A 20,138-nucleotide genomic window follows, 5' to 3' on the forward strand; every position below is an offset into this window, starting at 1 on the left:
CATACAGAATGTTGCCAATTGATAAGAGGATCATCTAGGTCTAGGAGTTACTACTTGACAGATATGATCTAAGTACGTTCTAAATTCAATGAAGAAACTTCTCTTCGTCCAAAACAATTACTTTAATTGTTAAAATGTACTTGAATTTGAATTGAATCTACACAATAGTATATCTGAGTCTTGATACAAATAAAATATATATTCTCAATTTCACGTTACATACAAGTTAGATGTTAATACTACAACTTCCGAGACAAGACTGAGGCTATTTTGCATCTTCGCCGGGTTTCAGCTCGTAATCACGTGATCAACAACTTACCCCTCCCAGACCAACCAATCATTGCAGTCTAATGTATAACAATTAACTTTCGGAACCAATGGAGTTCATTTAATTACATGCTTGTTTTTTTTTCCCAGCTATGTCAAGCTATGTCGGCAAACAACCCGAAACTGTTACCATATATGGTCATAGTGTACGTGACACACAGTTTACTTTAATACCAGATTTACAAACATCAGGAAACCAAAACATAATATTTAAATTTAAAACAAACTTTTAACACAATTACTTGATTCTTGACCAGCTTCTTGCCAGGGAATAAAGTGCGGGTACATATGTGTCTTTATTTATTTAAAATCAGAACTCTGACCAGATATTTTACTGAGGAGACTCAAGACACAGAAGAGAAAGTGAGAGCAGCGAGATGTTTCAGTTTGCAAAACAAGTTCATATTGATTTCGGTTTTTTGGTCATCCAAATATTCTAGAAGTATGATCATGTAGGGGAGTTTGCAAGTAATGTTCTAAGGAAAAGGGGTCAATGAATAGTTTTTATACTTTTTTCTTCATAAAGTGTCAAATTGTGCTATAAAAGGTATACACACAGATATATATATTTTAGGTATAATATATATATATATATATATATATATATATATATATATATATATTTCTATGGGTATTTAACTATGATTGAACTATGCGCACACTTGCAGAGAATAAACACAGTTCTGATCTGCAAATAAAAGCTATGATTCTAATAACACATAAACATTTGATTTATGTTCCGCAAATGTCCCTGAATCTATATGAAGAACCACACATTAACAGTTACAGCAGCACACAAAAACCCCACTCACCCACACACACTTTTTATTATTATTATTTAAAAAAACGTAAACGCATTTTAATTTAATATGTTCATTAATTCATTTCGTTTTCCTCTACAACCCTAACCCTTATATCAGTTTGTTATCTGAACACTTTTAAATAGATCAACCTAATCTTAATACTTCTCACAAGAATATGAAAGCAGCTCCCCCACCCTACCACCACCACTCCAGTCAACAGCAGAAAAGACTAAGGTGCTGAAGGTGTTGACAGCACAAGAAGCAGCAGATGGTTTCCTCAGCCTCGTTTCTGTGACATTGACCTCATTCGTGACGACGCAGAGAAAGTAAGAAGATGAGGGGTTACAAAAGCTATAGTTTCAGTGGTTTCCTTCAGGGGGGGGGGGGTAAAGAAAGGATCGAACTGTTATAGTCCTAAAACCAGTGAACAAAAATATGCAGACGACACAGAAAAAAAAACGTATGGAGGAGGGGAGGAAGAAAATACGAAATGTGTGTTCAGTTTAATTCTGAGTTCATAATTTTACTTGAAACTACTCATTGGTACGTTGAATGTATTCGTATGTTGTATCGACTCTTAATCAATAAAAAAAAATCAGCAAAGTCAACAAAGTATACAGACATTCAGGGAAACATCAAAATGAACGCCAGCCACTCCCTCCTCCCCCGCCAACAACAACAACCAAAAAAAAAACAAAACAAAAAAACAATTAGTATCCAGAAGTGAAATGATGGAGGAAGGGGGGAGTCGTTATTATCAAATCTTTTCTTTCGTCTTTGTTCCCTCTACCAGCACGGTATTCGTTGTAAGATATTTCACTTTAACAGAAATTAGATTTATACAATTGTTTTTACAAACCATTTTGAATGAACTAAATTCTTGTGTAACAATTACTTTACATGCATGCAATAGGCTATATAGATCTATATATATTCATTTTGAGGATTAGTTTGTATTTTATTTTTTGAGGTTGGGGCGTGTTTCCCTCTCCTAGGACTACACCAGACTCAAGGGGAATGGTAAATGTCAATATCCACTTATCAATTTGTCGATGTTGACTGGCAAAATGTTGAATTACTGTGTGTGTAAATGCTTCGATTTGTAAATATATCCATCCATAAAGCAGCCTGTCTCACCACGACACATATAACAACATCTATTATAGATCTAGTTCTTGAACTACACTAGATCTAGAATCTATTTTAAATATAAGTATAAGGCCTATAGACAATGCGAAATACTGGAGTAGAATATTAGATGAATATAGATCTAGATCTAGATTCTAGATCTTGACAACTTTTTGTTTAGTGAACGCCGCCAAAGAACAAATGGAACCAGATCTAGATATATTTAGAGCTATCTATAAGCTATTTAGAAGTAGATCTAGGTCTAAAAGGGACATACAAAAGCAAATCTAGTTTTACTAATGCCAACGACAGTTGCAATTTTATTATAAAAAAATAAAAATAAATCTTCTTACCTGGCAATAGCCTGAATAGGCACTCACGAAGAAAGAAGTGGCATAGCATGTCATTCTATCCATTCCTAGTGTTATAGATCTAAGATCACACACAAAAGAAGATATTGTACAAATGAAAGGTCTTATAGAATGTTATAAATTTGAAATAAGCATAGATATTGAAACTGAGTCTATCTGCTTAAAACAGCCCTAAGAACTCTTTTAGAATTGCCGCGAAAACGAAGCAAATAATCCACTCAATCTTGTCTGTTGCATCACGTGACGGTGATAAAAATAGATGATAAAAACAAACAGATAACGAGGGAACACAAACATATGGCAGTGAGACGAGTATCGAGTAAACAAGAAGAAGAAAAAAAAGACAATATTTGAAAATCTTAAAATCGATTGGAGTTCAACATCAAATGGAAACCAGATAAAAAAAAAACAACTTTTAAGCGAACAATTGAACTGCGGTCAGAACAGAATCAACTCGAAAAATAACGGTGTCCCCTGTTGACCTATTAAAACCGATCCAGGCAAAACGAGGCCAAGCAAGGGCTGTGCGTCTTTGTTAGAAGTTCTTTGTAGTCTACTCACCTTTATTATAACAGGTGGAGGGGAAGAAATGGGCAGATAAAAGTGACGCTCGGTCAAGGGACATAACGCGCTGTTTCTGACCTCGTGTCAAGTCAAGTGGCCTTAGCTGAACTGCAATGATCCAGAACTGCACGCGAACCTTGGACTTTCCACTGGTGGTAGGGCTACTACCGTATTTCTAGCCATACCAAGACTAGTTTAGTCTCTTATTGACCAGGAACTTTCTGTCAATCTGGTACCATTTAAACTTTTGATTTATCACCCCTAGTTAGACTCAGAAAATCTGAAAAAGATTGCCAGTTTGGTGTGTCACATCGGGTTAGTATAGTTCCATGAGCTAAGCACTCATTTCTTAAGTCCGATTTATGGTTTGTCGCAAAGAAGGGGATGCGTTTCACGAGGCCCTGTTCGTCTGTACGTGACCTCTATGTCGAATGTGCCGGTCTGTACAGTCCTATCATAAATACAGCCCTGTATATAGTGTGCCTCGTTTCTTCAACCTCTTTTTTAAAAAAGCTGATATCAATCTGTCCAAATTATTTTACACGGTATTTCTCCCACTTCCCATTTTCGGAACAAGCTGCGACTTTGCAAATATATTTATTGTCGATGACAACACATGAATCAATTTTAAAAAAATAACATTAAGTTAATTAATTAGATGTAATTGATTAATTTTGTTTTATATAGAAAAATGGAGATAAATCTTGCAATAATCAGATATATGGCAGCAACATGTGATTGAACAGTGCTCTCCCCTCACTCAACATAAACTTTTTAAAAGTATTTTTTTAAAATATTATTTTGGCTCGTTAATTAAAGTTTATTTAGTTCAATATCACTTTCACTTTAATCGAAGACATTGTCATTATAATGACTTTTTCTTTTTTTTTTTAAATAGGGCAATATAGAGTCAATATTGAAAAACAATATTGAAAAGCATTGTACAACACTGCTATACAGAAGTGGCGTAGCAACCATGCAGCGAAGGAGGTTCAATAAACCGGGACCCATGCACCATAGTCCATAGGAGACCAAAGGACACTTAACAAATTAGAAAAAAAAAAAAATACTTTAAAAAAAAAAAGCGCTTATATTAATGTGTATCAATTACTTTGGATCAGTCATGTAATTAAATTTGTAATAGATCTATTCTAGACAAACAATAATAAATCTGTGCGATTTTTTTATACATTGTTTTTGTTTAGCGCAATTTTATGCTTTTAGGGTTCTCACTACGTTATGATCCTATCTCTTGTCTGGACCAGTTGCAAAGGGGGAGAAAGAATGGGATATCTGGGTGATCGCGTTTTTAATGTATTTTTTTTAAAAAGGGACAACATGAAATCGAACTTGTGTAATAATGCCTTCTCATGCTTCTGAAGCCATGGCGGAACCACTCTGCTATCGAAAAGTCTATAAACAAGGAAGATTGTATAGTTATCTACTGTTTCTATTTCATGTTTGTCTTCACTAATCTTAAGGGGACTAATTTAGCTTACACGACCACTTCATTCAAGCACTATTTCTTTTCATTGTTTGAAATACCAAACAAAGTAATTCATTACCAATAGTTAATTGACTAATTGTTGTATGTTTGTTTTTTTGCATTGATTCCTGTGTTATCTTATAAAGAAGAATGAAGGCACAATCCTACTAGAATCCTAGCTATTGGATTGTAGTTTATTTCAAGACAACTAGGTCAATCTAGTCTTGTAGGCCCTATGTTAACCAATGACTTAAATTCTGCCAAGTCATTGGTTTTCCTGGCTGGTTCAGACAACCCATTCCATGCTCTAATGGGAATGTGCTTTTGGTGTCTTTATAAGTAGTTTATTAGGTTTCGTTTTTATATTTGAAGATTATGGTTCAGTGTTTTATGTATGATTACTTTTAAGTCTTCTATCTTGAAGGCTTTCTAAATTGAGAGATTTTACTAAAGGTGTTACTTAGTCAAATGTGAATATTCGTTTGTAATGAATCATTGCTATGTTGTGTTGTCAGGTAAAAGAAATAATTGTGCAAAATTTCATCTTGATCCGAGTTTGGGTGTCGGAGAAATATCGTGTACACAACTTTGGCCAGACAGACAGAGATGATATAAGCTTTGTAAAAAGGGTTTTCATTGTAAGAATTTAAATGTACCCAATCAAATTCTTCCATCCAGAAGAGTCCTATTGAGAGCGAGCCATAAAGGAAAGGTCCATGATTGCAGATGCCATAAACAATAGTAATAGGAACACAGCAGTGTATGAAGGATTGGTCTCTTTAGTCACACAAGAAGTTGCAAGGGAAAAGATCGTCTCTCGAGACGTAAAATGCCACAAAGTCTTTCTTTTAAAGCATTCATTGTGTTATATTTCTATATGTGTTATATATATATAAAGATTCATGTGGAGTGCAGTATTTCATGGTGGGATCTACATATTTTGCCACATCCAGCCAGACATAATCATTGTTCGCCGGTAGTAAATTTAGATTCTCTTTTTACCGTTTATGTCTGTCCTCAGAAGTTTATTTTCTTTTGGTCCATTGAAGGCATTCACTTTTATTGTTGTCCTGCAGTGTGCGAACATTCCATCAGGCGACTTCAAGAGGTGTCCAAACATATAGCAATAGAAGATTTATTTCTATGATTTCTTATCAGAGAGTACAAGAAGTCTTCATAACTACATTCCAATAGCTAGGTTTGTGCCTAATTGTACAGAATAATGATCTTCGATATTACTTCAGCCAAATCAAAGTGGACGTTTACCCAATTTATTTACTGTGCAAACCACGACTTAAAGTTGGCAAGAATGGTGTTCAATAAGTTGTAAATATTAAGGAACACTCAACATTTTGTTCTACTGGGTTATCATCAAGGATTAATGGTCTAAGAGCCATCTCATCTCTGTGGCGCCATCTGGGGCATAGGCCACCAACCAGCTTCCTCCAGGCGTCTCGGTTCTGGGCTAGTCTCTCCAACTGTACCTACGTCTTACCCATAAACCTTTCAGCTGGAGGTCCATCTTCTCCCAGGTCCACGACATCTGTTGTTTTGCTGTTTCTGTAGCTAGGTTCCGCAAGGTTGTCATTGCCGGAAGTGGTAATGGATGTAAGCAATCCAATACCTATAAAATGTTTCCTATTGGCATGCGTCTCAAATAGCCTCTGACAACCAGTCCAACTCCTGGCCTTCACGTGTGGCTCAGATATTGAGTCCGGCGGAACTGTTCTCACTAACAGGAGAAGGGGTAAAGGCGAGTAACTGGCGCCTTAACCAGTAAGCGTCGGGTAGGAGGGGCTCGTTAGCCATGGCTGGCTACCCACCTAGGAGAAGGAAAACTCTGAATCCAAACCTCTGTTGCCTTGCAGCTTTACCCAATCATGGGAAAGGCTTCGGGAGTCAACCCTTAGGAAAAATCAGGAGCTGGCGACCCTAAGGCAGTTTGCAGCACCCAGTGCTACACTCTGGCATAACCTGCGACGCCGCTGACCCCAAACTGTATCGGCACTGCCGTTCCTTTGGATACATCAGCTGCGTGAAGAGGGGGGAACTGATGTGTGGGCGACATCGTTCCGACCACAGCTAATGCCCAGGCATTCATCTCATTTCCATGAGATGATCCAAAGTCGCTTCGCGACTGAAGGAGGCCATAGTAGTAGTACCGGTAGTAGCATAGTAGCTAGTGGTTTGTAGGGGATCTATGCCCAACCCTCCCACTTTTTCAGACGGGCTTGGGACGTCCTAGGACAGAATTTCTAAGAGCCATACAATGACCATATCAACGTGCTTGGAGTGTGAACACAAATTACTTGGTACCAAACAATATCAATCAGGGGAAAAATTAAAAAACTGGATATTTAATCCCCTTATCCATCAAGTCTAAAATTAAGTAAAAAAAAGTTGGCCTCTCAGTGGAAAAATCTCAGATATTCTCAACAATGTAAATAATTTGAAAATTGACTTGGAAAGTGTGAAAATGAAGCTCACCCCCCCCCCCTTTCCAAAAAAAAAAAGACCTTCACAACCTCTTATGCCAACTAGGAGTTGGAGCACCCTTGCTAAGCATTTTCCTGTATTCAGATTTATCCTGGCATCTCCTAATAAAGAGCTAATCTAGTACACACTTTCTATGAATATTTGTAGGAGAGTTGTTTTTTTTTATAATGTGTGTGATACAAGGATCCATGGTATAAGAATCAGTCTATAATTTTCCTATAATATAAATAGAACAGTAATTAAGTTTAATGTTTCTTGATATATGTTGGAGAAATATGAAAATATGATGAGACCAGATCTGGAATATGTAAAAATTTAATTTAAAAATGGGCAATCAACAATAATAACCATAGATGAAAGGTAATAAAATATTGCATTTTTGTTTAACACATAAAAATCATATACACAGTTGTTCTCCTTTTTTTCCTCCTAAACACATACACAGCTTGAATAGCTCACACTTACACTAGTGCTCCTAAACACATACACAGCTTGAATAGCTCACACTTACACTAGTGCTCCTAAACACATACACAGCTTGAATAGCTCACACTTACACTAGTGCTCCTCAGTATCAACTCATCAATAAAAAGCAGAGACAATCACAAAGTCGCTGACAATAAATAAAGTTCAAGTACAATGTGGCTGTGTCAAACAATGCAGAAACTGATTCGGTTTGGTGAGCCTGTTTGCCACTAACGTATCTTATCTTATCTTATATAATACAGACATTCTCTGCTATTGTGATGAGTGACCAAATTCTTCTGTAGATTGCGTGGCATTGAAGGCAGGGGGAGACAAATAATCTTCAGTTGAGAAAATTTCAGGGGGTATATATTCTGGCTTCTTTCCCTTTGAAGCAGCCTGAAGTGGAGACTTTTTCTGCTAAAAAAAAATTATTACAAAAATACAAAAAGAATAACATTATTTAGATCTATATACACAACTTTTTTTCTCAGGGTAAAATTTTCAATTAAAGGGAAAGTTTTAAATTTCATATTTAAAATTAAAACTTCCATAAATATATGAATACATGAAATGTACATGATAAATTGCATGTTAAAAGTGTGAAATCTAATCTGAACTTACTGATATAGCAAGCAAGATATAAAAATAATTAATTAGCAATAATTAAATGACCAATTGGTTGATTTTTTTTCAATGACATGGTTAATTTTTTGTTTTAAGTTTTGTTAGGTATAATAAATAATTGTTTAATTTTCAACTTGATCCAAGAATGGGTGTGGGAGAAATAACATGTACAATTATTTATAGGGATCTAACCCTATCCCAAATATTTCGCTATATATCTGAATACTGAAGGATTAAGTTCCCTTGTCAGTATAAAACAAAAAAACTAGTTATTAGTTATTAATCGACTAATTGGTTAATTTTTTAAAATTGATTCATGTATTGTCTTTGCCAATGAACAATTGTGCAAAGTTTCAACTTGATTGGAGAACGGATGTGGGAGAAATAATGTGTTCAACTTTTTATCAGACAGACAGAGTTGAGTTGATAGAAGCTTTTTAAAAAAAGATAATGGTTCATTAGGAATGAATATTATTAATATAAAAAAAGACAGGATAATAATGTGATTTTCCATCATTTAAAGGAAATTATTATAAATATTACCTAAATTAACAGAAATTCCAATTATTTTAAACAAACAAACCCCAAGTTCACCATTAAAAGAAAAGAAATTACATTACCATTTCCCATGTACTATTTTAATGAGGTTTGTTGTCATCTGGAGGAATGACTGAATAAAAAAACAATTACGTCTATTTAATATAAATACTAACAAAAAATGTGATGATTATAATTACCAATGAAACAAATGATGTTAATTTCTTCACCAACCCTCCAATGGCACCCAACTCATTCTCTGCCTTATTGACTTTATCTTCAGTAGCTGCCACACAATCTTTGACCATATTTACAAAAACCTAAAAATGTATTTAAAAAAAAACAACAACAACACATTAAGATGTTAGCCAGAAATAGAATCATAAAGACACACAATGCATAAAAAATTAAATGTTTCTGGGATATTTCTACAACCATGCACACTTTACAGGTTAAACAACATTTATAAGAAAAACACCCAAAACTAAAGAAATTATCTTTAAAAAAAAATCTCAAGGAACTTAGTTGTATATCATCTTTCTGTTGTTAAAACTATCTTTCCTTTTATTGAGATTAATCTGCAATACTTCTTAAGCTCGGCTACTTAAAAAAGAAAAGGTAGCCAAATTTAAGGTACATATCTATACGTACCTTAAATTTGGCTATTAGCAGAGCAAAAAAATAAACTAGTTGAATTGAGAAAAGGGTGTGTGTTTTTTTTCCTTTAAAAAAATGTAGACAGAATATTGAAGTGTTTGTATAACTTTAATCAATCTTTACCCTTGAGCTTCTTATAGTTATGAGTTAAGACTTTTAGCAGTCAACAGTTAATGAGATTTCTACATAATAAGCACAAAGACCAACTATTCTGTAAACTCTACTCATTAAAGTTGGCTTGACCAAGCCTAAACATCAAGGGAAATTGATAACTCAATATTTGTACTCACAGCTTTGAACAGGCAACCAATTGCCATGCCACATCAAAATAAAAAATAAATTAAAAAAAAAAAGGCCCCAAACATGTTAGTTCCTAACCCAAACCCTTACCTCCAGTTTATCTATTTTGTCAAAAATGAACTCCATCTCTGCACATTTCTCTTGTATCTGTGGTAAAGTAGTTGTCAAACACAAGGATGTATCACTACGTATCTATGGACAGTAAAATGTGTAAGTGAATAAAGCAGTGGTTCAAGTATCAGATCATCTGTGGTCTAATAAGAAGATACATTTATAAAAAAAATATTTTAGGAGTCGGGTGTTATTTTTCATCAACAAAATGGTTATGACACCCAAAATTTAAAAAAAAAAAAGCAATCATAGAACTAATGGTAAATTTTAACCTTTTTATGAGAGTCAAAACTAATTAAAGTGAAAAATAAGCTCATACATTACATACCATATCAACTAATGAGAAAAATTCATCTAATTTTGTTAACATCATCTCTACACTGTCATTAAACTTGGTTTCCTGAGATACAAAAAAAAACAAACAAACAACATTTTGCAAGGTGTCTCAAAAATTTCTAATAATTATCTGTTTAAATGTCTATTTCAAATAGTTAATATGATAATAAACTGAAATTTTGGTCCTACAATGTGAGCATGAAGCTCCATTTTTTTTCCTATTGTCTGTACACATTTATTTATAAAGGATTAAAATTGTTTCATAATTCTAACCCCTAATAAAGTCAAAATTACTTCTAACATTTTTAACACAGTGAAAGGAGCATGAAGAAAGAGTATTCCAAAGAAAATAGCAGAGAAAAATGATGCAGCCTTTCTCAACAGGGACGGAAGATGAGGACAATAATCTACGGTAAAGAAACAAGCTTTTAAAAATTTAAATAACTTAAACAGTGTTTTCAAAAGTATCGTTTTTTTTTTTTTTTGTTTAAGCCAAAAATGCAGGCAACAGATACAGGTTCAAGCAAATACTGGCAGGATTTGAGCTGGTGATAAAACACATCAGTTAAAAGTGCATATATATACCATAAGACCATGCAGACTTTCTGATATTTAAAAAAAAACAACTTTTTAATTGCATGGGCAACTAATTGAGACAAGCATTACCATACATTAAAGGGCCTTGAAAGGGTCATGTATTCTATTCACCTGGCATTGGCTTGAAGTCTGAAAATATTCAGCTTTCATTTTTCTGTTTACATATTATAATTCAGTCTTATCTTATCTTATATAATACAGACACTACTTCAAAAAAGAAGATAATTACGTCCTACGCGTCATGCATCTAGTAACCAATGACCTAAATTATGCCAAGTCACTGGTTTTCCTGGCTAGCTCAGGCAACCTATTCAATGCTCTAATATCTCTTGGGAAGAAGGAGCATTTGTACAAATTTGTCCTAGCACATGGAACAAGGAATGTGCCTTTGTCTTTATGTCTTTCTGAGTATTTTATTAAATTTTGTTTTTGTATTTGAAGATTATGGTTCAGTGTTTTATGTATAATTGCTACTTTACTTTTAAGTCTTCTATCCTAAAGTTTTTCTAAATTTAGTGATTTTACTAAAGGTGTTACTCTAGTCAAATGTGAATATTCGTGTTATGAATCTCACTGCTCTATTTTGTGTCTTTTATATTTTCTGATTCAAACACAAACACATATAAAGAAAAAAAACTTTTTTTGCCAACTCCTTTATGAACAAGTGTTTGCATATTTATTAAAGATATTCAAAACCTTTTACTCATATCTTGCTCTGCTAGATCTAGAATTCTCCATTGACTATTATAGTAGAGTGACTAGAGTCTAATAGAGTGAGTTATTTTTCTCACAATGTAAAATCTTCTGACTGGCTATGTATAATTCTAGATCTAGTGAGGTATCAATCATTTATAAAAAAAACTAGAGACAAGAGTAGAGAGTGAGACTGGGAGAGACTGCATATACTATACAGTAATACTACTAATAGAGTATTACTAATAGTAGTAATAGCAATGTAAATTGTAATGAATGTTTATGTTAAATATGTTGAATGTAGTACAATGAATTCAATGACTATTGTACCTTATACTCTACTGTCTCTACTCTAGACAGTCTAGACACAACTAGTCAACTTAAATACTCTAAAATCACTAAGTTGACTAAGAATCTAGTTAATCTAGACTAGAGAAAGTACTAGTAACCAGGGGCGTAACTAGGGATTTGGGGGCCCGAGGGGATTGACCTCTTTGGGGGCCCCTTGCATTTTGACATTCGACATAAGACATGAAATAATGTACGCAAAAATATATAAGCCCAAAATCAAATTGGTTCAGTATATTAGTAAACTTAACAAAAAATAATCATTAAGACTCTTTTAATGAATAATACTGTTGTTTATTAGTTAAATAATGCACAAGTGACAAATTTCAATTGATATTGCTTTACGTTGTGCATTGTGTGCAGCAAAGAAATCTATAACATCATCTACATCGATACTTTCTAGTATTTGTGACTTCACTGACATTAAAGCCATGATAAGCCTTTCTTGCATCATTGTGCTCCGGAGATAGTTTTTGATGAACTTGAGCTTTGAGAATGATCTCTCACATGACGTAATGGAAGTGGCCTGAGTTATCGGTATTCTGAGGAGGTTGCAAGGTTTGAGCACACATAATTACCATATGAAGCCTGTTTCCTCAATATGTCTATTGGTGATTGTATTACTGGTTTGTGGATGAAAAGTGCTCGTGCATCAATGACATCATTGAAAAAGCGATTTTCCATTTATTTCATCATACAAACAGGAAAGTAGCACAGTTTGTCATAAGCGTGTCTTCATATAACAGGTGTCTTGGTTCAAGAAGAAACCCAAAGGTATCCATTTTCTTTCCAGCCTTTGGAATCTGCCCTTCATCTCCATATGAAATCTGTCCAGCACTTCTGTCACAACATGTTTGAATTGCAGTTCTATTGACAGTCCTACATTAGAACTCAACTTCCCATCAAGTCTTTTCTTTCTTCTGGTTGTTTTGATTACAGGGAATCCATAGTATTCACTACCTTCTTTTGCTTTTTCGATGGATTGGGTTGTTGTCAGTTTCTCATCATTTTGCAGAAAGCATGAAAGGGTACTAATTTCTTCAGCAGCTTCCCGTATATGCAGTCCAGACTTTTATAGTTTCTTCTGAACTATATTAATTGGGTGCAGGAGCTTTGACCAGAATTCCAAATAGGCTAAAAATTCTTAATTTTCCACTGCATGAAGAATATTCTGTGCTAATATTATATGATATTACGTCATTGTTGGTTGTTTATGTTTTGTGTGAAAGCAAAAGTATTCAAAGCATACAAAAGTGGGAAAGAGCCATATCTCGTTAAGCTCGAGTATAGAAATACTCCAATAAGCTGACTGCTGTATTCACCATCACAACCTCTGACGAGTAGAAGACTCAGGGAATCATTCCAACTGATCCCAAACTATTGAAACCATCGGTAGCTGAAAATGCAATGCAGAGACATTACTCAATGAACGACAGATGAAAAGCAAAGTGAAATACGATGCAAAAGCAAGACTACCTAAAGATTATTCTGTCGGAAAGTTCGTCTAGGTCAAACATGGCAGAAAGCAGTTGTCATAAAAAAACATTCTGCACCCAGATATTACATCATAAAGACAAACAATGGAAAACATACAGAAGAAATAAACGCTTTTTGAATAAGAGTTTCGATGAAGACATCTCTGGGTACTATGATACCGATGAAGACAATGAACTGCAAACTGTTGGAACAAACGAAACAGAAAGTTATAGACCAACGTCTAGAGAACTTTTTGTGCCAATCAAGACAACCGGAAGTGGATGAATTGTTAAAGTTCCTAGTAGATATCACTCTTAAAAACTTTCAAATGACGGATGTGATAACTTCAAAAGGAAGGATGTGATAATATTATATGATATTACGTCATTGTTTGTTGTTTATGTTTTGAGTTGAGTTTAGGCACATCGGCACAATTTAGGCCATTTTGTGCCCTTTATTTTTTGTGTGAAAGCAAAAGGATTAGATGGAAATAAAAAGAGAATTTCCATTGGATTGAGGAAAGATGAATAGAGGGGTAATAACTCAAGTGTAAAGTTTAATTCTGAAATTATAGACGCCAAACCCGAATAATGGACTATTCTAGCATTATAAAGAATAACTTTTGGATCTGTTATACTCGATTCTATAAATTTTGCTTCAAGGTTAATTAGTGTAGCCATAAAATACTCTCTATTTAGATCTATTATTAGTAAAGGTAACAAGATACCTGGAATTCACTGTATATCATGCAGTTTTATTCGTGGCAACAAAGTTTAAAATGTAAAACTAACTTTAAAAAAAAACTTTGATCTCTGTGGGAAAAAATATTTTTAAAATGTCAACAAAGTCAACGTACTGATAGATCTAGATCTAGGTTTAGTCTTTGTTATAAATTTAATCCATAAATGTTTTTAAAAAAAGACACCCGTTGACACTATTTGTCAATCAAATATATTAATTTATGTATTTACTATTTACAAATAAATTTTGGAGACCCATGATTTGGCCCTTCCCCCCCCCCCAGGTGGGAGCCCGGGGGATCTTAAAATTCTCCCCCCCCCCACCCCTTAGTTACACCACTGCTAGTAACAAGATCTAGTAGGACTAGAGAGTAGGAGTCTAGATTAAGATTCTACTAGAACTAGAAGATGTAATTGTAACTAAGTCTAAACTAGATTTAGAATTAGCTTGACTAGATCTACATGACACTATAATCACTATCACTGTATCACTGACTAGACTCTTAGTGAGTACTTATATACTTAGAGTCGACTTAGAGGGTCTTAAGTTTAAGTTAGACTGTCTTAGAGTCTTAGTTGACTCTTAGACGACTTACTATTACTATTATTACTATTAGGTCTACACTAGTGACTAGATCACTAGATCTCTACACTACTAAAAGCCTACCTCTTTCTCAACATTGAAGTTAAGAAATTTACAAAATTCTGAGGCGATTTCACTTGTTATTTCGTCATTTGTTTTAGTTACATTGTCTCCGCTAATAATAGATGAATTCAAGCTATTCTGAGATTGAGATAGCGACTGCCTATCTGTTGACATGTCCGCCATTTTGGCAAGTCATGTGACAAGACAAAGGGACATAAGACACGAAAAAAATGTTTGTAATACTAAGTATCTAATAGAATCATTGGGCGACTTGGCATTGTTACGGTCCTTTTTCTTTCATAAATAAGCCTGCATGGTAAAGCCTATTCAGATAATGAATCCTCCTCTCATTACTCATATTACATCAACAATTACTATTTGTCTGCGCTGGGTGTGGGAAAGATTTATAGTAGAACTGCGTTACTTGGGATTTTTTTTATAGAAAAGATTTTTTTTTAATTTGACAGTTTTTGTCTTTTTTTTTGGCCTCACGCAACGAACATTTTCCCCCATATGTGAAAATTATTAACTAGGAAAACAAATTAAAATGATCTAAATTACTACATCACAATTACAAGAATGAGCATTATAACTATAACACATTGGTACATATGAAGTAGTCCATTCATATGATATGATTGTATTTCTACCATGACTAAAACCAAAACACATTTTTTTTAATTATTTTTTTGTCATCTTTCAAGAGAACGGTCCATACTAACTTGTTTTGAGCGGTATAAAAGGCTGGGTGAATACCTCACAGCAAGAAAACTCGTTGATGGTTGGAGATGCAGAAGACGTATCCAGATGCAGTCTTTTATTCATCATGCCACTAGACTATCTAGTAAAGCTGGCCTCTCCACCAACCGACAAAACATTCAACATTTTCATCGCCTTCCCCCTTGGTGTCGCCCAACGATCCCAGACATAAGCTTGAAACTAGTTGACCCTAACGCCACTAAGCTAAGGCATTCATCTAGCGACCTTCAAATACTAGCACTGAAGACCACCAATGCCTTCAAGCCCAGTGACATTTTTGCATATACTGATGGGTCGGCATCAATACACCCTGGAAGAGCAGGCTATGGAGCCTACATTTAGTTTCTTGGTTCTAAGTTAAAATCCTTGGACCATGTGGTAGTGTTTGCAGTTTTGATGTGGAGGCCATGACAATCCGTGAAGCCTTAAGTCAATGACTCTCAACTCGGCGAGGGCTACACAGATTGTTGTGGTCAGACTCAAAACCTGTACTGTAGGCTTTGCAAACCCCTGGATCATGCCCCCCCCCCCATGTCATCAAGGCTTCACACAACACAAATCAACGCTATGGCAACACTGTACTTAGTCACATAGGTGTGACTGGCAACACCATTTGGCCCACCAGGGAGGGCTAACACCACCCACTGAGCAGGCTGTGAGTTTTTCATCATGCTCTGGCTACAATACCAAAATAGAAATGGAAAAGTGGTTTGAGGAGGTCGCGGCTATTATAGCATAGTGTATGTCAGGCCACTGTCCGATTGGCTCATATTTCTCACGGCTATAGCCAAACTTTGACTTATGGTGCCCCCGATGTGGGGAAAAAGAGGAAACCGTGTCTCATATTCTTTTTGACTGCCCCTGACTTGCTGATCTCCATCAGAACAGGTCTAGAAAACCACTAATTCTCGACCTGTAAGGTGACATGTATGCACTACACAAAACAGCAGGGTTTCTGTCCAGACTTTTTGCAAGAGAGGATTAGAGCCTCTCAAGCCCTCACTGAAATGGAGTTTGATGATGATGATCAAGAGATGTCTTTGTATTGCTTATATTGCTATGTTATCTGGAAGGTTCCAGGAAATTAAAGTGTGTACCCCAGTACTTCAAGGGGGAAGGTGATGTTTTATGGCTACCAGTTTATAAAGGCTTTAAGTGGTGGAAACAATGGCTAAATAAGGCTATTTTTCCTAAAAGATTAGAGCAAGGTCAATGCCTTCAATGTATAGCTCCACCAGTTATATTCTGAATGCAGGACCTCAGTGTCCAGAATAACATTAGACAAGCCAAACAAAAAGGGGGCATCTTGCAAAAAAAAAAATGTGTTCAGAAGGATAGTTTATTTGAGACTTTACTGAAAAAACTGCTAGGTTTATTGAGATGAGATATAAAGCTGTGTCACAAACTCATCCATTATTAAAGAACAAATTCTTAATTTGTTCAGTTATGCACCAAGTTAAATTAAAAAAAAAATGATCCAATAGTAGATATGGGATTAGTTTCTAATGACAAAGTCTTACAAAAGTTTCATAAAAATGTTTATTTACAAGTTAAACATTTGTCTAGTTCACACCAGGCTAACACATTCACATCAATCACACCAACAATAGTTCTACATAGAGGCGAATTTGTCTGAAACAGATCCAACATCTGGCATGTCTTGATCTTCATCACGGCCACTCTGTTAAGTGAAATAATTTGTAAAAATTACTTTTTTGTTTGTTAATAAATAATATTTAATTTAATTAACAGTTGGTTAACAATTGGTCTAGATTGGTCTATTTTATGTAGACATAAAAACACTATATATATATCACCAGTAATGCATATCGACACATTTTTCAATGTGGTGAAAAAATAATTACTTTTCTTGTATTTTAACATTAAATTACTCCTCCAAAAAAAGCACTGTATATAGATATGACTTAAACAGTTCCAGTAAATGAGCAAATACACTTCCCAGTAATTTAGCCCTTTAGCTGCTCAAATGAACCAAGTTGGAAAACAAATTGTTTGATACCATAAACTTGAGCTTCAGAGTAATGAAAAAAAAAAAGTAATGGCCAGATAGAGACTAACACATAATTATCTTCTTCATTTGTAAGATAATAGAAGAGTTGGACTTCTGAACATTTTTTTTTTATATTGTTAAAAAAAAAGGATAGTAAAAAAGGATTTATTGAAAAACAATTAATAAAGAGTTAAAGCATACAGAAACAGGGCTTTTTGGCAACGCCATATTGACGATCAGCCGTTTGGGCGCTAAGTATTGTAAATATGTTATAAATTAATTTAAATACATCTTTCAAAAGATTACATGTTTATGATTTGTATGTGTATTTCTGTTAAATTATGTACATTTCAATGTGTAAACTTTTTAAAATTAAGATTAGTGTCCATTCATCAAGTTCTCTGCTAGGAATTTGACTTGTTCTAGTTAGCTCTATTTATTTGTTAAATATTTCAAACTTTGTGTTGTTTTTTATAAAAAAATTTTTTTTTCTTTTTAAGGGGAGGTATCCCTAGAGAAAATTGAGTTTTAGGTCTAGGATATCGATTTTTAACTAATAACATAATTAAGTAGATCAATCATTTTTCTTTACATTACAATCATTTTTATTGCTTAAATCTGTGTCTAAAACATGTTTTTTTAATGTTTTTGTAAGGGCTATGAGACAAAATCTTAATAAAATTTATACTTTAAAGTCATTTTTCTCAAAATGTTAGTTTTTGCACATGTCATTGTGCTTTACTAGGAATTTCTCCTAAACTACTTGATAGATTTTGATGAAATTTGAAACGCTTCTTAAGGACATCATTAACATTACTCGTACAATGAGTTTTTTTCAATATTTTATTTACTTTTTTTTAAAAAGTATTTTAAATTAATATTTATCCTATTTTTTTTAGGTCTAAAAAATACTAAAAATTCAAAAATTTGTAAAAAATTTAACATACTTAAATCTTTAATTCTGACGTTGTATCAATTTAGAGGATTCTTTTTTCTTATCTTTTAATTCAATTTCATGTATTTCTGATCAATAGTTTTTACAAAATTCAGAGTTTTAATTTGTATACAATAAACAATATGGCCGCCGTTACCATGGCAACCATCATTCAAAAAATATTTTTTTTAGCATTATTTATTTTAGATTTTCATTATATGTTACCATAACAAATTTCAAAGGCCTAGCTTCAGAAATAACAAAAATAAGATTTTCAGGGATACCTCCCCTTAAATATTAAGATTGTTTTTTTGTATAGAAAATATGTTTATTACAAAATCTGTGTATTTTTCTAAATGATTGAAAGAAATCCTGGCTCCAAAACATCAGGTAACGAAGGCATACGCTAAAAAAAATAATCTTGTTTTAAGTGAAATCATCAGTTTTCTATGCTACAGTATGGGGCATCTTTCGTTAAATAAGATTAGGACAATTGAAAAAGCCAGAGCAAGAATATCAGATAAAAACAAATGAATAAAGAATTGCTCACCTTTGTAACAGTCGGCTGACTTGTTGAAGCTACTTGAAGTTTTGCTGGTGCAAGAAGAACTTTGGTGATATCTGCATTCAGCAAGTTGATCTTTTTATTGTTGTCAAAATTGATCTGTTCAGGAAATAAAATGAAATACAGCAAACTGGATATGTCTTAAATATTACTTTACATAATTACACAGAAAAATGTCTACAGACTTGTCTAAGTTTAGTCAGGCAACATTAGAGAGGCACAAGAATGCAAAGATCACTTAATGAAACAATTTTGTCTTTCTTAACATCTTTAATGTGAGATAATATTAAGAAGACAATTTTTGTTGACAAATATCATTACGAGGGTATACATAGACAAGAGTGTTTAGACAATGGTGTGTGTGTCAAAATCCCAAGTTATTTAAGTATTTTAAACATAGGCACATTATCTAGTGGCACAAGCCGTATAAAAAGAAAGGATTTGGGAAATACAGAGATAAAGTTTAAAAAAAAAATCAATTTAATACACTAATAATGTCAAAGTTTCATTTTCAAAAGAAATCCAAGTTTCTAAAAAACATACCTTATAACTTATTAGATATTATATCACTAATTAACACACACATCTATTTGGTTAACCCTTATCAACTTTACTTAAACAAATTTCATGGTATTTTTTGAGCCAGATAGACCCTCCATGAATTCAAATCCACAAGTTTTGGACCCGTTCATAAGCACTAGAGCTGCCTCAAAAGCATATCACATGACCCAAACCAAACTTCCACGTCTCTGCTAATTACCTTTTTTAGGTTTGTTTTGACTGCTTTATTCTTTCTTTCTTTGGCTTTAGCTTTGGCCAATTTCTTTGCCTTCTGTAGAGACTTGGCCTTTTGACCCTGCACTTTCTTTTGACCCACACGACCTTTCTTTTTACCCATTATGACTTCTGCTAAAAAGAATACAAAAAAGGTTTCATCAAAAAAAAAAAATTAAAAATATTTTAAAAAGTTTTTAATAATTAGTAGGTGCTGGAAAACAACAACAACAACAACAAAAACCCCATACACACAGCTCTAAACTTTGCCACTGAGACTTTAGGATTGGTCAGATAATTTTTTAAATAGCTAAAATGTATAATTTTTATTTCTATAGCAAAAGATCCAACTAATTATCTTTAGGCCAGTCAATCAATATCTCTCTT

General features: G+C 33.9%; 3 protein-coding genes across 11 annotated transcripts in view; all 3 read right to left on the bottom strand.

Moving 5' to 3' along the window:
- LOC106070006 (myosin heavy chain kinase C-like) overlaps nt 1-2,944 on the bottom strand; it is a 64,356-nt gene extending 61,412 nt beyond the window's left edge. The window contains exon 1 of the mRNA XM_056034890.1: nt 2,612-2,944. Coding sequence (XP_055890865.1) covers nt 2,612-2,674 — 63 coding nt within the window. The 5' untranslated portion in view covers nt 2,675-2,944. The remainder of the gene's footprint in view (nt 1-2,611) is intronic.
- Nucleotides 2,945-7,474: 4,530 nt separating this feature from the next.
- LOC106070024 (biogenesis of lysosome-related organelles complex 1 subunit 4-like) lies at nt 7,475-14,919 on the bottom strand. 2 transcript variants are annotated; one of them, XM_056036486.1, is made up of 6 exons: nt 14,730-14,919; nt 10,201-10,272; nt 9,852-9,953; nt 9,005-9,124; nt 7,913-8,057; nt 7,475-7,875 (listed from the first exon to the last, which is right to left on the bottom strand). In XM_056036486.1, the coding sequence occupies exons 1-5, from the start codon at nt 14,889-14,891 to the stop codon at nt 7,914-7,916; spliced, it is 600 nt and encodes a 199-aa protein (XP_055892461.1). In that variant the 5' UTR covers nt 14,892-14,919; the 3' UTR covers nt 7,475-7,875; nt 7,913. The 2 variants fall into 2 exon arrangements, with proteins under 2 accessions (XP_055892461.1, XP_055892460.1); XM_056036485.1 differs by having other exon boundaries at nt 7,913-8,060; nt 14,730-14,918.
- Nucleotides 14,920-16,988: 2,069 nt separating this feature from the next.
- The window catches only part of LOC106053002 (uncharacterized), a 55,066-nt gene continuing 51,916 nt past the window's right edge, over nt 16,989-20,138 (bottom strand). For 5 of the 8 annotated variants that reach the window (XM_056036622.1, XM_056036621.1, XM_056036625.1 and 2 more), the window contains 3 exons: nt 19,738-19,886; nt 18,963-19,076; nt 16,989-17,148 (listed from right to left, as the gene is read on the bottom strand). In XM_056036622.1, the coding sequence (XP_055892597.1) occupies nt 17,080-17,148; nt 18,963-19,076; nt 19,738-19,875 (321 nt within the window). In that variant the 5' untranslated portion in view covers nt 19,876-19,886 and the 3' untranslated portion in view covers nt 16,989-17,079. The remainder of the gene's footprint in view (nt 17,149-18,962; nt 19,077-19,737; nt 19,887-20,138) is intronic. The other 3 variants (XM_056036627.1, XM_056036624.1, XM_056036626.1) reach the window with 1 other exon arrangement.

The sequence above is a fragment of the Biomphalaria glabrata genome, chromosome 7 (genome assembly GCF_947242115.1).
Source record: "Biomphalaria glabrata chromosome 7, xgBioGlab47.1, whole genome shotgun sequence".
Taxonomy (NCBI): Eukaryota; Metazoa; Mollusca; class Gastropoda; family Planorbidae; genus Biomphalaria; species Biomphalaria glabrata.

What these genes read in the sequence shown, in the direction of transcription:
- LOC106070024 (XM_056036485.1), bottom strand. Translation starts at nt 14,891, where the DNA reads ATGGCGGACATGTCAACAGATAGGCAGTCGCTATCTCAATCTCAGAAT. An exon ending in ACAAAATAGATAAACTGGAG is followed by an intron (nt 9,125 to 9,851) that starts GTAAGGGTTTGG and finishes ATACATTTTTAG; the next exon opens with GTTTTTGTAAATATGGTCAA. An exon ending in TAACATCATTTGTTTCATTG is followed by an intron (nt 8,061 to 9,004) that starts GTAATTATAATC and finishes ATTTTTTTTTAG; the next exon opens with CAGAAAAAGTCTCCACTTCA.